The sequence below is a fragment of the Urocitellus parryii genome, chromosome 3 (assembly GCF_045843805.1).
Source record: "Urocitellus parryii isolate mUroPar1 chromosome 3, mUroPar1.hap1, whole genome shotgun sequence".
Classification (NCBI taxonomy): Eukaryota; Metazoa; Chordata; class Mammalia; order Rodentia; family Sciuridae; genus Urocitellus; species Urocitellus parryii.
This window is the reverse complement of record NC_135533.1, coordinates 65,995,968-66,013,636: the sequence shown is the minus strand read 5'-3', so window position 1 is coordinate 66,013,636 and position 17,669 is coordinate 65,995,968. Positions and strand designations below refer to the sequence as shown.

The 17,669-nt window shown below is 33.4% G+C and overlaps 1 protein-coding gene across 1 annotated transcript in view; it reads left to right on the top strand.

Annotated features, from left to right (window-relative positions):
• The window catches only part of Sema3d (semaphorin 3D), a 118,002-nt gene that overhangs the window by 46,333 nt on the left and 54,000 nt on the right, over nucleotides 1–17,669 (top strand). Inside the window, exons 4-6 of the mRNA XM_026384979.2 lie at nucleotides 1,599–1,718; nucleotides 6,319–6,412; nucleotides 8,970–9,098. Of these exons, the coding sequence (XP_026240764.1) occupies nucleotides 1,599–1,718; nucleotides 6,319–6,412; nucleotides 8,970–9,098 (343 nt within the window). The remainder of the gene's footprint in view (nucleotides 1–1,598; nucleotides 1,719–6,318; nucleotides 6,413–8,969; nucleotides 9,099–17,669) is intronic.

Here is a 17,669-nt window from a genome sequence, read left to right as displayed (position 1 = left end):
GCAGAGAGCAAAACTACGCAATGAGTTTAATGGAATATTCTTTGTGATAGAGCCTGTGGATTTTGTTAAGATCTACAAACTTTTGAGACATAAATTTGCAGACTAGTTGGGTGAAGGAAGGAAGAAACTAGGAACTCTGTTGCACAGATTTGCAGACATAGTTATTCACTCTAAAATCAGAGCAGCCATGGGATATTATATTTTGAATTAGGTTTTGTATTAGGTTGAAATCAGAGTAAGGAATGCATAATTATTAAATATTATTTTTTTCATTTAATCCCGGTTAGCAATCACAACAATCCTATTGGTTAAGTCATTGTCTCTGCCTTTTTAAAATCTTATTTAATTTTAAGAACCATTCTAACAGTTATATCATTGTCTGTTTTTTTTTTTTTTCTTTTATCTAATGTAGTCTTCCCAATAGTCCTTACAAGAGTGAGCATTATATCAGTGCCTCACTGGTGAGGAATCCATAGCTAATCAGGAAAGATTGAACTTTTTCAAGAAAAAATCAGTGGTTTCATAGGTTTCTAGCTTCCTTAAATACTCAACTGCCTTGTATGTAGAATTATTATTAAGAATAGAAATGTGCTATCGCCTAATATTTTCCTCAGGGGTCTTTGGTACTAGAAATCATGCAGTCGTGATTAAGAAAACATTTCCAAAACTTATGTAAAGAAAAGAAATCACCTATGTTTAGGTATATTGAAAATTAATACATAAAAAAGAGTGACTACTCCAGAAAAATATAGAAAACTAGTATTAATTAGTAAATGGGGGATAGAAATTCTAATGGCTTGGAGATACAAACCAAAATGAATATACAATCTTTTCAATGAAATAATATCAAAAAATTTCCCAAACTTAAAGAATGAAATTGAAAGTCAAATCCAGGAGGTTTACAGGACTCCAAATATACAGAATTACAATAGACTCACACCAACGCACTTTAAGTTCTAAAAATGATGAGGATATAAATAAATATTTTATATATATATAAGCATATTCAAAACAAGAAGAGATATACAAGTCTTAAAGCATGTCCATGGGAAAAGCAGAAGAGACCATTGAAATCAATAGGAAACAATCTAATTTTTAAAGACTTTGTAGCATTTGAAAATAAATGGAAACAAGTATAGGGCATTTTGATCTATATGAATGAAATACATATCTGTGTCTAGTGTTGTGTTCAGTATAGCTGCGACAGATGGTGTTGCAATTAGAGCCATGTAGGATAGAGTGTTAACACTAGAGCATAATGGATGCTCTTCTTTGTGTACTTGAAAGAAAGTATGGGTGTCACATTCACATTCTGTGTATATCCATTCTCCAGGTCTCACTGAATATCACTATAAAGATTTTCATTCTAACATTCTGATTAGTTCAAAAGTTTTATAATTGTAAGGAGTCACTCTGTTAAGCCATAATTTCCACATTTGCCCTATCTTTTTTGTTCAGTTAGACATTTAAACCTTGTAATAAATATTTTTATTTTTTAATATTTAATGATTTATCTACTTGCAAAAACAGGTGATACGAAGGATAATCTTTCAAAAACTTGAGCCCTGTGCTAATGCTTTAATTTTTACATCCAATAGACAGAATGTGCAAATTTCATCCGAGTTCTTCAACCCTATAACAAGACTCACATTTATGTGTGTGGAACTGGAGCATTTCATCCAGTGTGTGGATATATTGATCTTGGAGCCTACAAGGAGGTAATATAATGCATAGTATGCAAAGCATAATTTATTGCAATATTTTGTTAATTAATAACTTTAATATAAATGGGATATATTTGAATATAAAGATTAAAAATACACTTTATTAACTGTATAAGGACTCATCTTCCTAACCATTTTATGGACTATCATTTTGATTATACATTTTAGCTACATAATACATTTTTCTATTAAAAGTTATTTTTAATAAAAAATAAAATTAATAATGTAAAATGCTAAAAGTCTTTTTGTTTTATGTGGGCTTTCTGGATACTTTCATTTTCCCTTGAGTTTCCTTTATAAGTAGATATATATAGTTTGTTGCTGTTGGTAAGAATCCATTTTCCATATGATCTTGCAGTGGAATTATTTCTATATAATTTCATTTTTCCCATCCAGTAAAGTTGACCTGTTATGAATCCTTATGATAGTGGTCACTAAGTAAAGAGAACTTTAATGAATTTCTTAAATCTGTATAGATAGTAATTATCAAACTGAACTTATTGATTATGTAGCACCTAATTAGCATAGAAGAAATAAAGTATGTGTTAATTAAGATGAATTTATTCCAGATAGCAATGAACACTTTTGCAAATAAGAAACATGTGAATTTCAGAAATTTAACTAATGACTATTTTAAAGTGCTGTGAGTTATAGACTATATCATGCACATTATATGGATTATTTTTTTGGGGGAATTTCACAAACTCTTAATGAAGTTAGTACCTTTATAAATTCTAACATATGGGTTAGCAAAAGTTGTCCTATTGGGAAAGAAATTTTATTTTTAAGGTCACCCACCCAATAAATGATCTAGTAATGAGTAGAACCAAGACAGTCTGCATCTAGAGCCAGCATGCTCTGCTGAGCTTTAAAATATGAACTCTAAATTGTTTCTTTGTATGGACTGTTATCCTCATGTTTATGTATATGCTTCTTATGAATAACCACATATATTTGCAGGATGATTGGCTGTGTGTTTGAAAGTAAAGTCCAGGGTTCTGAAACAGGTTTCCTTACATTGATTTAACTGATTCATGCAGAGATCAAACCCACGAGTGTGGCAGGATAGATTTTCCTCTCTAACCAGCTTGTCTAAGCAGCCCAGACTCTACTGTTTGAAAATAAAGCAACCATGATGGTTAAATCTCTGAACCACTAGGAGACTTGGCAACTGAATCCATCATTCTTTGTTGCTGGTGTAATGTTCTCCCGCCTAGCTTTGATGAAGGGTGATATATAACAGTAGCTCATAGCATAGGGTGTAATTATATGAGATAGCCCCACAGCTTGGGTGTGCTTTGAGACCTGAGGCTAAAGGCCAAACTCACAACCTGCTGAGGGAAGCAAATAGTGTTTCATAGCTCCTTAAAAGTCACACGTGCTGAAAGGGAATTTGGATGGAGCTAATTACTTAGCTTGGGACTGTCAAGAAGCCCTGGGGCAGTCAAATTTACAAGTTCTATGAATAAGAAAATTATGAGTGAACAGGAGTATTAAGCCTTGAGAGTTTTCAGCAGGTCAGAAGTACAGGTAATTGTATGGGCAGTCTTCCTTCAAGATTGTTAACTTTTTTAAATGAACCATTAATTTCAAGAAATTATTGTAAGAGTTTAGAATCCCTTTTCATTTAAGATAAGATTGCTGGAGAGAAGAAACAGTGATACTCTGTAGGGCTAGAGGAAGGAACTCTCTGGAGACTGCTACTTAATGTGGCAGGGGCAGTGAAAAGAGGAAATAACTATGGTGAATCCTAGAGAATTAGCAGCCAGTTGGAGCGTGGTCCTATTTATTGAGGTCAGAGTATTACCAAGTTTGTGGATAGAATAGTGAGTTAGTAATTGCACATTTTGCATTTGAAACCTGTTCAGTAGGTCATGCCAAGAGGGCAATTGGATCCAGATTCAACAGAGAAATCAAGACTGCTGTCAACAACTTCTAATAGTAGCTTGGGTACGGACCATCAGAGCTTGACATATGGCTTCAGTCATTTACCAACTCCATGACCTGATGCATACTGCATACATTTCCTAATTTATTATTTATTCAATAAAATGATAATGATTATGATAGTAACTGCTTCACAGAGTTTAAAGTACAAAATGAGAAAATGATTGGAATAACAATAATTTGGAATAGCACTTGCTCCATTCTAATCACTTAATATTCATTAAAATAGGAAACAGGAAGACAGAAAGGTAAAAAGGCATAAGTTTAAAATACATATGCATGTGTGTGTGTGTGTGTGTGTATATATATATATATATATATATATATATATATATATATATATATACTTTATATGAAGTAATATTAATACCCTGCAATACTGGAAATTGTGATAGCTGTTTAACAATTGGATTAGAAGCATGTTCTTTTCTCTGAGTTCAACACTCTGTTGCTGCACATTTCACCTTTAAGTGGGGATGATATTGGCAGTAACTTTCCTAGTTTCGATGATTGAATATTTTCTTACTATCATTCTTATCATCTTTTTTCTTCTTTAACAATATGTCTGTATGAGAAGCTCAGACAGGTGATTTTTGCATAAATAATTAGGTTTAAGGAATTTCAGGAGACAAATCTCATAAAATTGAAATCTCAAAACTTAGAGTGCCATGTAATGCCATGAGTTTATCTCAGGAAGTGCATTGAATCATCCATTCTTTTACTTTATTTTTCTGTAGGTGCCCTTGACTGGCTCAAGGAAACCTGCTTTCCTGCTGTCTCCAGATATTTTCTAGTTTTTTATTATAATCTGTAGAACAGGATTTAGTTTACTTTTTCCTTTACAGTATCTCATTATAGACTTTTAGAGTCAACAGGCCTTGTTAACCTGTGGAAAGTAATGTGCCTTTAATGATAAGTAAACTTACTTAAGAGCCACTATCACAGCCCCATCCCCCACTCATCTCTGTCCCCAGCTATGCTTGGAAGTATGCCCTAAATACATTTTCATTGGAGATATATATATATATATATATATATATATATATATATATATATATAATATATATATATCCATTATTTGGTTTCCTTTAGAAGCTGCCTACTGTCATTATATATATATATATATATATATATATATATATATATTTTTTTTTTTTTTTTACCTAGGCTCCTCTATTACTTTTCATTAACTAACCTGATCAAACTAAACACACTTGGACTTATGTTACATGGTCACAGTGAGTCAATAAATTAACATGAACACATTCTTATATAAATGAGTTTAAAATTCTGAGACTATATTGTTAACTTTGGAGACAACCATAAGTTCAAGCTCCTGATTTGCCTTTTACTACTACTATGTGACACTGAACAAAGAATGTGCTCCTTCTATCTTCAATATTATAGTAATTGGCAGAGCTGGAATTGTTGAAGTAGCTACACTGTTAGACTTATGGTGAGGATTCAGTGAGACAATCTGCATAAACTTCCTAGATCTTGGTTAATACCTGTAAACTGTTAGGTGCCACTATTGCTAGCATTAAAGTAGGTTTATTTAAAACTACATAATATTGATTGTTAATCAGGTTACTTAAATTGCTATCACTATTTTTTAGTTACTATTGGTCTCATTCAAAAGGGGAAAAAAATCTCAACTGACAACATAATACAATAAGTAATACAATGTCCTCTATCCCTTTTGCTTCAGTGCTTGTAGTATTGAACAGTTCTCGCTTATTCCATGTGAGCTATGGTATAACTTTGCAGATAATCTGTCTAGAGAGAATGTCTGAAATGCTGGACTTCTCCAACAAATGCAGAGAGTGAGTCATCTGCCTTTTTGCTGGATGTAGTGTTGTCATTGTTATGAAACACTCAGGCTCATGGGGCTACATTCATTATACATTCATATTTTTCTTGGAAAGATCAACTTACGATGTTATTTTTTTCCTGAATATTAAAAGTCTGCCAATGTCATTCTGTCTGTGGCCACTATTACAAAAATAGATGTTTCAGCCAAAATAACTATGTGGCTTTAATGTGTATAGTGTTTTCATAATAGTGAAAATACTACAACAGGATTTTTTTTTTTGCCCACATGCATCAATAGCTCTGAAAATTAACTGCCTGCCTCAGAACATTTTTATGTCACTTAACACACACACACACATACACACACACACACACACACACACACACACTCACACATGCATGGCTTAAGTAATTTGGCATAGTTGCAGATGCTTAGTAACATAAATCATAATCATTAACATAAAAGCATAAATATTATAATAAATTTATTTCTTTTAGCATAAATATTATAATAAATTTATTTCTTAAAAGAGGAGATTGGTTTAAATTAATAATAATAAATTAATTAGTAAGCTTAAAAAATATGTTTGCTTAGTGATTTTGATATTGATAGTAGTTCATTACCACCTTGGGAAAAAGGAGACCAAACATGAGAACTGAGTCTTGCCAAATGTAATATTGGCTAAAGAGTTAAGGATCAGCATGAAGTACATGCTATATATGCTCTATTAGTTTTTATTGAATTAATGAGTTAGAATTTAATTCTTATCTTCTATGTACTTACTGGTTGTAATATCATTAAAAATCTCACTTGCATTAATATTTCTCATAACAGGAAGTCATATTCAAACTGGACCCACATAATTTGGAGTCTGGCAGACTGAAATGTCCTTTTGATCCTCAGCAGCCTTTTGCATCAGTAATGACAGGTAAGATTGATGACACATATATCTTGCTCTAAAATGATTTTCTGAAAAGATATGCGTAGACATACATGTGTAGAAAAGCCACATTTTCTTATTGAGTTGAAGATAATTTTGGATTAGTCTTCCACCAGCTATTTGGTTCCAGTATTTTAGTACCAAATCTTTTTGTACTGAACATTCCAATAAAGTGAGGTTTCAGCAATCCTAATGTCTACACAGCTGCTTTTAAAATGAATTTCTGGTTGAATTTTTTAATGCAAATGACATGCTTGTTCTATAATATTATATTTATATGCCTATTTTTTTATACTGAGTAATGTCCCCATTTGGCTCAGTAGGGATGTTAAATTTAAGAATTCTGCATGTGTGTAAATCAATAAACCAAATGAATCAAGCTATCAAATACAGATATATAATGTTACAACATATTTTTCCCAAAATGTTCTATTAATGGAAATGGGAATTTTTTTTTCTTTTTTTGCTGCACATTTAGTCTTCTCTCACTTTGTATACATCTTAAATATGAGATGGTTATCTTATTCAAAGGAAGCAGGCAGTACTGTGTGGTCTGAAGTATGCTCTATAGAATGTCAGCAGGATCCTAGAATTTCAACCATTACCAGAATACCTTTTGTCTTGGTTTGGTTCATGACTTTGGTCTCTTTTTATGTAACTTGTCTATCAAATGTTTGAATAAACCGTCACACTAAAGCACCGTGATATTTTAATTTTCATTAGTGAAACCAATGATCTTGCTTTGAAGTGAAAGTGCGCCATGTTTCTGTGTGTTTTGAAAATTATGTGGCTAACATTTACTCTTCCTCAGAAAGTGAAATAGATGATTTGGGATCTCAACAAAGACATTGTGAAAAGTTTGATAAGAGGAAGGGAAGCAAACCATTACTTTGAAATATATAATTGACTATTTTATCAGAAAACATGGTAGGTTTCAAATTAAAATTTGGTTCTGCATATCTAGTTTTAAAACTGTCTTCATTGCATCTAAAGTCATACACAGAATCATAAAAGGACTCACCAGTGCCCACGGTCCATTGTATTTTATAAAGGGTATTAATCCCACTTGACAGATGAGAATCCCAAATTATCTATTTCACTTTCTGAGGACGAGTAAATGTTAGCCACATAATTTTCAAAACACACAGAAACATGCACAGTTTCACTTCAAAGCAAGATCATTGGTTTCACTAGGTTATGTTTTTCTGATTTTAAAAAAAAATTTGCTCTGCAAGAAAATATTTCCATTTAACCTGATATACTTTAGGAAGTACCTTAAGAGGATGAAGTACTACTGTGTCTTTAACACATTTACAAAGCTGAATTTCTCTCACTTGTGTATTATTTGGTTTCCTTTAGAAGCTGCCTACTGTCATTATTTAAGCATAATTTTCCCAAGGGCTTATTTAGATAAATTTAGATTACATTTCTGAGGAAAGTTGAATTTCAATGATAAACTAATGTTTTTATTTTCATACATAGGCATTTAAAAATTTAAATGCTCTGTAGACCAGTTTTACTTTTTTTTTTTTTTTTAACATATAACCCACAGTAGTGGACTGTAAAAGGCTCTTGAAATGGCAAAGGCTTGGCTCTCAAAGGGGCAACACTTTGTCCTGCCACCCACTCTGCCCCTTCCCAGCCCTGCCACTAGCAGTAGGGGGGGCCCTGTCACTGACCCAGCACCCCCTCTCCACTCCCCCATCCTCATCTCTCCTTTTCAATCCCTGATTCTCTTTCCTTGCTCCCTTTCGTTCTTTTTCTCAGCCCCCTCACCTCTCTGTACCCTCCTCTGGACTTACTTCCTTTCTTCCTCCTCCTTCCTGACATTCTTTCCTTTCTCCTCCTCTCTGTCCTCCCCCACCCCCTTTCCCCTCTCTCTTTTCCTTACCCTTTCTCTCTTCTGTGCCTGATAAAACATGGACATTCACTTTATGTAAATAATAGGACAAAGAAATTTGGTATGCTGTAGTGCAACATCTTTCTCTTTTCAAGAACTCCTGTTTATCAGAACTATTAGAGACATGATTAGCTACAAGGAATGCAGCATGTTATAATTACAAAGAATGACTTCAGTGCTGAAAGCTCCCTTTCAGCAGAGGTTAGGCAAAGAAAAGTTGTGGTCCTTGAGGTTGTTCGGTTAAGTAAATACTAATTACACAATCCATTCCTCATTATGGCATTTAATTTTTTAATATTTTCTGTGTGTTGTTACAAAGAAGAATTCCTAACTATAATGTTTTACTGAAATATTTGTGGGGAGAAGGAATAAAGAGTTGGTTCAAAGAGAAGCCAATGCATGTGCAATTATTAATGTGGAAGAATTTAGTCTTTTTAGAGTATCTAGCATTAAATGACGAAAGCTAATTGACTTGTGTCTTCAACTAAGCTTATTTTTCAAAATCTGAAAGTGAAATTTGTGAAACAATATATTCTGATGTGAAGCAAGCATTGTCTTTGGTGTCATGCTATGAAATTTGTATGTTTTCAATAGTATCTAAGGTCAGTATCTGAAAAGTCCTATGTGTGCTTTTCTTTCTCCCAGATGAGTACCTCTATTCTGGAACAGCATCTGATTTCCTTGGCAAAGATACTGCATTCACACGGTCCCTGGGGCCCACTCATGACCACCATTACATCAGAACTGACATTTCAGAGCACTACTGGCTCAATGGTTAGTGATTGTTTTGTCATTGATTTTGGATTGATAAGAAGCTCCTTATTGTCCATTAGGTTGTGTTTTTGTATAGTTGCTTAAGTACAACATTATAAAATACATTTGAAACTAATTCACATCAAGCTAGACAAATCTCCAGAATTTTTTGTTATGTATAGTAACAGCTGGTATTGACTGAGTGCGAGCTATGTAGTTTGCACTATCTATGCTTTTATAGATACTTTTAAAATTCACAATGACATGTAAGATATAGTATTATTTTATGTTTTTGAAAGATCAGCAAACTACAGTTTGAGAGGAGTCGACTAATTTGTTCAAGGTCTCATAACTTCTTAGCTGCAGAGCCAGGATTCAAGCTGGTAATCTGACTCCTGCAGTCTGTGGTTTAATGACTAAGCCATCTATTGGCCTCTTAGCTCAGTAGAAAGGGGTGAGACTGTAATGCTAACTTCTTCTTTCCTAGAACATATTTTTTATTTGTAATTGATACATAATTATATCTTTTCTTTTAAATTAACAATGATTTTCATATTTGGGGACATAGTATGAACTTAATACATACATGTGTATGATGTATAATTATCAAATCAGATAGGTAATATTTCCCTCTCCTTATCATTTCTTAACATTGATAGTTATAATGACAACTTCTATTGCTAAAATTCATGTTTGGCATTACACAGCCCTGCAAAGTTTTAAGAATATTGATATTGACATAGGTTGGTCTGATTACTATTATATTTAGGGTCATGCCATATTTTGGGTTTTAAAAAGAAAAAAAAACAAAAAACTTCTAAGTGAATTTTCTTAATTATTTTAAGAACTAATACAAGGGTCTAAATTTTTTACCCCATTGCCTTACAACAGGCCAAATTTTATCATGATTTCTAATGTTTTCTAATTAACATATGCCTTTATTACTCTGCAGGACAGAATAATATAAAACTGTTATTTAAGCAGGCAGAACGCATTTACCATTCTCACCATAAATATTGGGCTCTAGTGGAAGAGGACAAGGTAGAGCATTTCTAAGGGCCATCTCTGTATATTTCAGTATGATTTAAACAGTGACAACATAAACAAAAGAAGAAACACTTTTAAAACATTTCTTTAGTCAAAACCTCCAGATCTATTTGTTTATGTAAAAATATGATCTCCAAATAAACAAAGGTAAATAAATAAATAAATAAGAAACAATGCCCAACAGTATATTTTTGTGGAATTTCTTGATTTGATAGTAACTCCTATATTTCACCCACCACCAAGTTTAGATATCTCTTTAGATGATAAGATATTCTTATGGCTTTAAGATGTAGTATAAGAATGTTTCAGTTTGGGCATGACAAATATTATGACATTGTTACTCTTTTAAAAAAGTATTCTTTGTTGTCCATAAATAAATCTGCAACTTATTAAAACAATAAATGTCGAAAATACATATGCAACTATTATTTACCTGGGATGCTGTTGTTATTGCTGTGTGAATAGAATTACAAAGTAGGAAGCCTTTGAATTGTTGAACATTTCCATAATCAACAGTCTTTGAGTCCTTATTGCATACTGAGTGCTATTCTACCCATGGTCCCTGCCCTCTTAGACAGGGGAAGGTGGCTGACCTCGGGTATCATGAATGAGCTGCTTATCTTGCTGCATAGCAGACACTGGGAGAAGGGGCTAACAAGTTGTGAATATTATTGTAGAACTAAAAGAGAACCATTGATGGTTTTGTTTTAATCAGGTGATCAGTTCTTTATTTTTTTAAAGATGAACTGATGGCATGATGTGAAAACTAAAGGAGAAAAGTGTTCACTGAATGAAAGTATGAGAATGAAAAAGGTACAGAGACAAAGGTGCTGGTTGTGGAGACGTACTCGAGAATACACAGCAAAGCATATTTGAGGGGCACATTTATGAAAGGAAGAATCTAAAGACATAAGGTAGAGTTTAAGACAAGAAAGCAGTAGGAAGTAAAATTCTGAAGGAAGGAGAAAAAGACCTATGATGAAAGTCTAACTTCAATGGAACTGAATTTATCATTTTGGGTCATTCAAGGCAGACTTAATGTCTAATAACCACAGTGACCATGGGACCTGGTTTTGCCCAGGATTTCCAGTTTACTTCTATTATTCTTTTACACTCAAATTATCCCAGCTTAGACTAAAAGGTCATAGCTGTTTGAAACTTAAGTATCTGCATTTAAATCCTGAATACTACTTACGTGTGATCTTGATCAGAACTTTCTGAGCTTTCAAATCTTTGTCTATTTAAAATGGCATCTATTGATAACTATTTATGTTTAGAATCATAAACATTATATTAAATCATTTAGGGAAGTCTGTTAAAAGGCAAGAGCTGGATTAGTGCCGGTATCACCCTCATTGCTATCATTCCTGAATGGAACAGGTCAGATGTGGGACTAAAACTCCGAATGTACTCTGGTTCTCTGACATCTCTTTAGCATGTTAAACTATTGACCACTTTTTCCTTTTCCCTTTATACTTCATCATTCAGTGAGCTCATGTAACCTAGTAGTTTCAACTATTACCTGTGTTCCATTGTTTCCCAAAACTATAATTCCATCCTTGTCCTGTAAATCAGTGCCCTTAAAAACTATTTGAATGTCTTATATTTTCATTTCAGACTAAAATAAAAATGATTTTTTATGTGGAAATAAAGATAATAGAGCCTTAGCTTCAATTGTGCCATGAACTAACTTTATGATTTCTACAAATTAATAAATGACCCTTCACTTAATGGGATCTAAAGTCTCAATTTTTTTTAAAATCCTGTTTTGCTGCTAACCTGCCCTTCAACATCAGCTTCCTGATTTTGATCTATCTTATACTTCATAACTTCATCTTTCCCATTACCTTGGATTTATCTTTGATTGCTTCCTCTCCTTTATCTAATCTATCACTAAGGCCTCTACTTCCTTCAAATTGTGTATTGACCTTGTTCTTCTATGGCTGCCATCTTCCCATAGGCCTTCATGACCTCATCTCTGGTTTATTGCCCCTATTTTAGTATTTACTAACTGATCTCTCCAGCTCTTCTCTCTTCCCTTTCAAATTTATTTCATGTAACATCTTATATAAAGTCACTATTGTATACAACTTTTAAAATGCTGTTTTGTTGACTGGCATAATCTTGAGAGATAATTGGTTGCACTTTACATTAGGAGACATATTAAAAGTTACTAAATAACCCATATTTAAACAGCTAGTATAAGTGAGATTGAAACTGAAATCCGTCTCAGGACCCAATTCTTTCCAGTGTGTGACACAGTCTAGCAACCTAAATTCTACTCTTTTGGTGGCATAACTTCTGCTCATATAGCCTCACCACAGAAAAGGGTCCATGTCTACATGCCATGTTGGGTAATGGCAAACCAAAGATGTGGGTCCGGCAGCAAGGACTAGGACAGTTAGAGAAAGTAAGGTTAGGCGAGCAATCTGGGTGAAGCCATGGCAAGTGCAAGCAAAAAGGCAGGCCAGAGTGAGGAGAGCCTGATGCTCAGGAGATCAGTCAATCACAAATTCCTTGGTTCCTGGAAACTAGGATAGAGCAGGGGGAGAAAGTATAGAAATTACATGAGATTCTTATTATGAGGAGAGATCTGATGGGCTATGGCAAAATATTGGCTTGCTCAGAGAAATTTTCTGTCCTCCTCTATGAGAAATGGCCATTTTCCAGATAGTTAGTCCATGGTTCAAAGACCAAAGTCAGGCATTAGGAGTGTGAGAAGAGAGAATACAGATGAACTGTGCTGTGGTTGAGAATGAATTTTATTCTATTATTTAACTGTATGTTTTACAACTTGAGATAGAGCATAGGGAAGGGACACCTCCAAGTCTGTCACCATCAAGCCCAGTCTTCCATTGTGATCCTAAACTTCTGCTAAGAGTAACCTGTTGGGTTTGAGTCTAGAAGGTTGACTGCTCTTTTGTGGTAATTACAAAAATAAAGGTTCTTGCTGTTTAAAACTGGACCTGTTACAGCACACACTGACGTTGGATTGGTCTAATGCTGTCCTGCCCATTATGGTAAACACTAGCCATATGTGGCTATTTATATTTAAATTAACTAAATTTAAATAAAATTAAAATTTTCTTCTTCATTCATTCTAGCTATCTTCAAGTGCTCAATAGCCACATGGGCTAGAGGTTACGATATTGGACAGCACAAATATGAAAGATTTCCATCAGTGCAGAGATTTCTTTTGGACAGGCTAATTTAAAGTATCCTTACTTATATATTATGAACACTATCCTACAATCATATACTACAACACATTTTTGAATATTATTTACTATTTATGTAGCTTATAGATGTGAACCTCACTATTGGGTTTCATAAGATTGTTGCCAGTTTGAAAGAAGTAACAGAGAAATTAACATTTTCAATGTTAATCTGCCTACCTGTGGTTGCCCAATAACTGGAATCACTGGCAGGTGCCTGCCTTTTATTCTCTTATCAGGATCATTTGAAGAGTAGCAGGTTTTTTTTGTCTTTATTAAGTCTGAACGGTTCCATATCAATGTCTTTTTGTTGTTGTTTGTTCTATATTGTGTTATTTATTTCTGGTTAAGAAATCTTCTGTTAAATTTTGCTTTCTGTGCTTTCATTTTCAGTTTATACTCCTACTTTTTATTTGCATGTGACAAACTAAACTCTCATTAATGTAATATTATGTTTAGATTAAGTGAAATGCAAAAGTTTAATTAGTGATTGAGCATTTAAAAATTAAAATATAGATTCTATAGAATTATGCTTTTTAGATATTACGATAGATGAAACTTTTTTAAGTACCTTTTAGTCACTAAACCATTTAGGTACTTAAAAATTCTTAAGTATGTGAGTGTGTTCCATATTGTGTTCTGTGCCCTATTTTTGCATTAACCAATGGGAGATCAGCTGATCCCTTTACTTAACACTGGAAGGTCCTGCTCAGAATTTCTTTAGGATTCTCTAATCCTTGTTTTTGGAGGAGGGATACCTGGGATTGAACCCAGGGGCGCTTAAACACTGAGCCAATCCCCAGCCTTTTAAAAATATTTTATTTAGAGACAGGGCCTCACTAACTTGTTTAGGGCCTCACTGAGTTACTGTGGCTAGCTTTGAACTTGCAATCCTCTTGCCTCAGCCTCCAGAGTCACTGGGATTACAGGCATACTCCACCACACCCAACTCTAATCCAGTTTTAAAACTTGAGAAAAATAAATGCTGATTTCTTCCTTGAGATACTAAACCATACTATGGGCAGTTCTAGATGGAGAGCCAGATAATTTCCCATTTTTCTTTATCAAAACTTAATCCTAGAACATATGAAGAAATAGAATATAAACATAAGTTAGAATGATTGCTTAACAGAGTTGAACTTTGCTAGTATTTTAGGATGCAACTAAGGAGTATGACCACTTGGAAAATGAAAACAAACAATGATGCCTATGATGCATATGTTTTTGTTTTCTTTCCTGGAGTAAATGAGAACTTTTGATTTAACTTTTCATTTTTAACATATGGAGGCAGTTTTCATTTGAAGTTTCCTTTGGGGTGCTCTATTGTCTGGAAATTCTCCTCCCACATAAAAGAAGTTTTTAAAAATAATAGGAACAAGATATTATAGCAGAAATAAAGAAATTTAGAAACTCAGTATGTTAAACTCAGGTGTGCTCATCTGGATGAAAAGAGCTCATGGGGAGAAGTGGAATTGGTGAGTTCTGCAGGCCACATGCCATTTTCACTTGGCAGAGCTTCGTGGTGTCATGCTAGAACTTCATTTGTGAAAACGCATGGTTTCAAACTCCATCCCTATTAGTGCATGTGTTTCAAATGCCAAAGAGAGAAAATGTGCTGTAATAAAGCCCAGGTGCCTCCTGGTATGATTTTAAATTGTTTAATTCAACAACTATGCACTAATTAAATGATACCTATTTTTATCCAAATTTGGCAGCAGGTCAGGAAAGACTATCATAAAACATGAGTGTAAGACAGAACCTCAGTAGAACTGGCAAGAAACTCTCTATTCTTGAAATTAGTATTTATTTTTAACTCATAAGTATGCTTATATTTAGATCACAGAATGGAATCCTATTTGATACCACCTCTTTTTTCCATAATTAGATTTTGTCATATAATAAACATTTCCCTCCAAAACAATTTTCATATAAGACTTTTAAAAGAGCTAACATTTCAATAAAATCAGAAGTGACTGAATAAACACAAAACCATCCATGTTGTATGTTATGTATTAATTGAAAGTTAAAAGAAGTAGCACTTGGAAAAATATCTACACAATTTTCCTCCGTTGATGTCATAATGAAATTGCTGAAATGTGGAGTGGACTTATATTCTACTTTTAACCATTTCAAATAGCAGCACTACCTGGCAATACTTAGATAGGGGTTTTCATATTGGAAGGAAGTTGTCCTATACATTATCTGAAAAATGGCAAAAATTTGCCAAATTCTTCTTTTAGGTCTTGTACATTCTATTCTATTTTACAACCCTGTTTCCTCTGTAGAACTCTGGAAACAAGTAGAGACCCAGCACCTCATGTAACCACTTCCCCTACCTGAGTGCCTGAGGGAAGTTTTACAAGCCGCTTTCTCCCCCACATAGGTATTCCTGTTACCTGGGAATATCAAATCACAGAGTTCTCATTTCTTTCTGTATGGATGATTGTGTAAATTGTGTGCCACTATTTAAATATTGTACCAGTATATTATTTTTAAAATTTAACTCAATTATTATACAGATCTAATGGGATACTAACATTCCAAGAGGCATCATGCTGCATGGGTAACTTCTACTGAAATTATATTTAAGTTCTGGAAGAAACACTTACTCAGGTTAATATGCATTTTAAGCTCACATATTTGTCAAGATAAGGGAGTTCTATTGTATTTCTTTAATTTCTGGATAATTTGAGTTTTATACTTCTGATCTTAAGAATTTATATTTATTATTCAGCTCCCTACTCCCCCATCTATCCATATATCTGCATTATTTACCACCATTACTGAATCTGCTCATATCTTTTTCCCCATATGCAGAATAGTAGTCTATTAGTGACTCAAATTTAGATGAAGAATCCCCTACTACAGGGTTTTGTTTATATTTATATTTATATATATATTTAAAATATAGCTAGAGGTTTTCAATCAGTTAGGTAACATAATATTAAGACATCTGTAAATTCAAAAATTCTATAGATTATGACCAATTCCTGGTCATGTCTGTGGAAGCCCAAAGTCAGTCGGAAAAGTGAAGTTCAGGTTTTCTCATTAGCTGTATCTTCATCATATGTCACTATTTCCTTAATCTAAATTAAAATTTAAAAGTCAGTTCTTATTTGTTTTTGTTTTCCTAGCAGTTCTTAAATATAGAAGAAATTAATTTCTTATTTTAATTAATTATTAAAACCCTAATCCCATAAGAAAAGTTTTGTCCACAAGGAATTTTACTAAGAAATCATATATAAATAAATCAAAAGTGCTAATTTGTGATTAGAAAAGGATTTTTACTCTGCTCAGAGATCAAAATCAAGCATTTGTGATGTAACAATAACTGGAAAGAAAGACTGAGAAGGGGAAACAAAAAACCTTGAGTGGAATTGTTAACAGACTTTGCCCATTTGACATCAATTAGACAAGGAACATTTAAAAAGTCCTATGTGGTTTTCTAAAATTAAATTTTCATGTAATTTCTTAGGTCCATACCAAAATGAGATTATCAGTAGTGTCAAAGTCCATCAGAGCTTTAAATTCTGAAAAGAAGAGGGGAATAATAAAGACTAAAGAGAAGAAAGTTCATGTACCTATTTCTCTTCTCTGTTTTCTTCTTAAGCCTTCTCATTCAGGGACTGGATGGAGACACAGGGCTGACCCAGAGAGGTTGGGCTGGTAATGACTTAACTGCCCATCATTTGGACTCCAGCATTAACTTTTGTCCACTGAAGAAAGCTATTGTGAAGCTTTCTTTATTCAACTTTTGACCAATTGCTGTACATTTGCAAGGGAAAGATTTTCAGTGCTTGTGAGATAAAAACACTACAGAAGGCAATGTTGATCTTTTTCACCTCCCATCAATTTATTTTTCTTTAGAAGCTTTTCTTGTCTTTTCTTCTGCTTCTACTTCCCAAACACTCAGTGTTCTGTGCTTCCTTTGAGGTCCGGGTACCTCGAATTTGCTAAGTAATTAAAGTCCTTTCCTGTTTCTAAATAACCATTCTTTCTGTCTTTCCTTTTAATCAAAAGATTATTTCTGAACTAGTATCAGCCAATTTCAGATCTGTTACCTAGTTAATTCATAATACAAAATCAAAACTTGAAATGCTGAATGCTTTTTTTCAGCAAAAAGTTAGACAAATGGATTTGTCATTGATGTAGTGCAAAGAAGATATATATATTCAAATAGTTTTTCACTTTACATGGACTATGCTCATCTATCCATGTCAATAGGTATGGATTTACTTCATTTTTAATAACTATGTATTATTACCCTGTACAAAAATCAACTCAAAATGTATCAAAGACAGGAATTAGACCAGAAACTATGTAACACTTA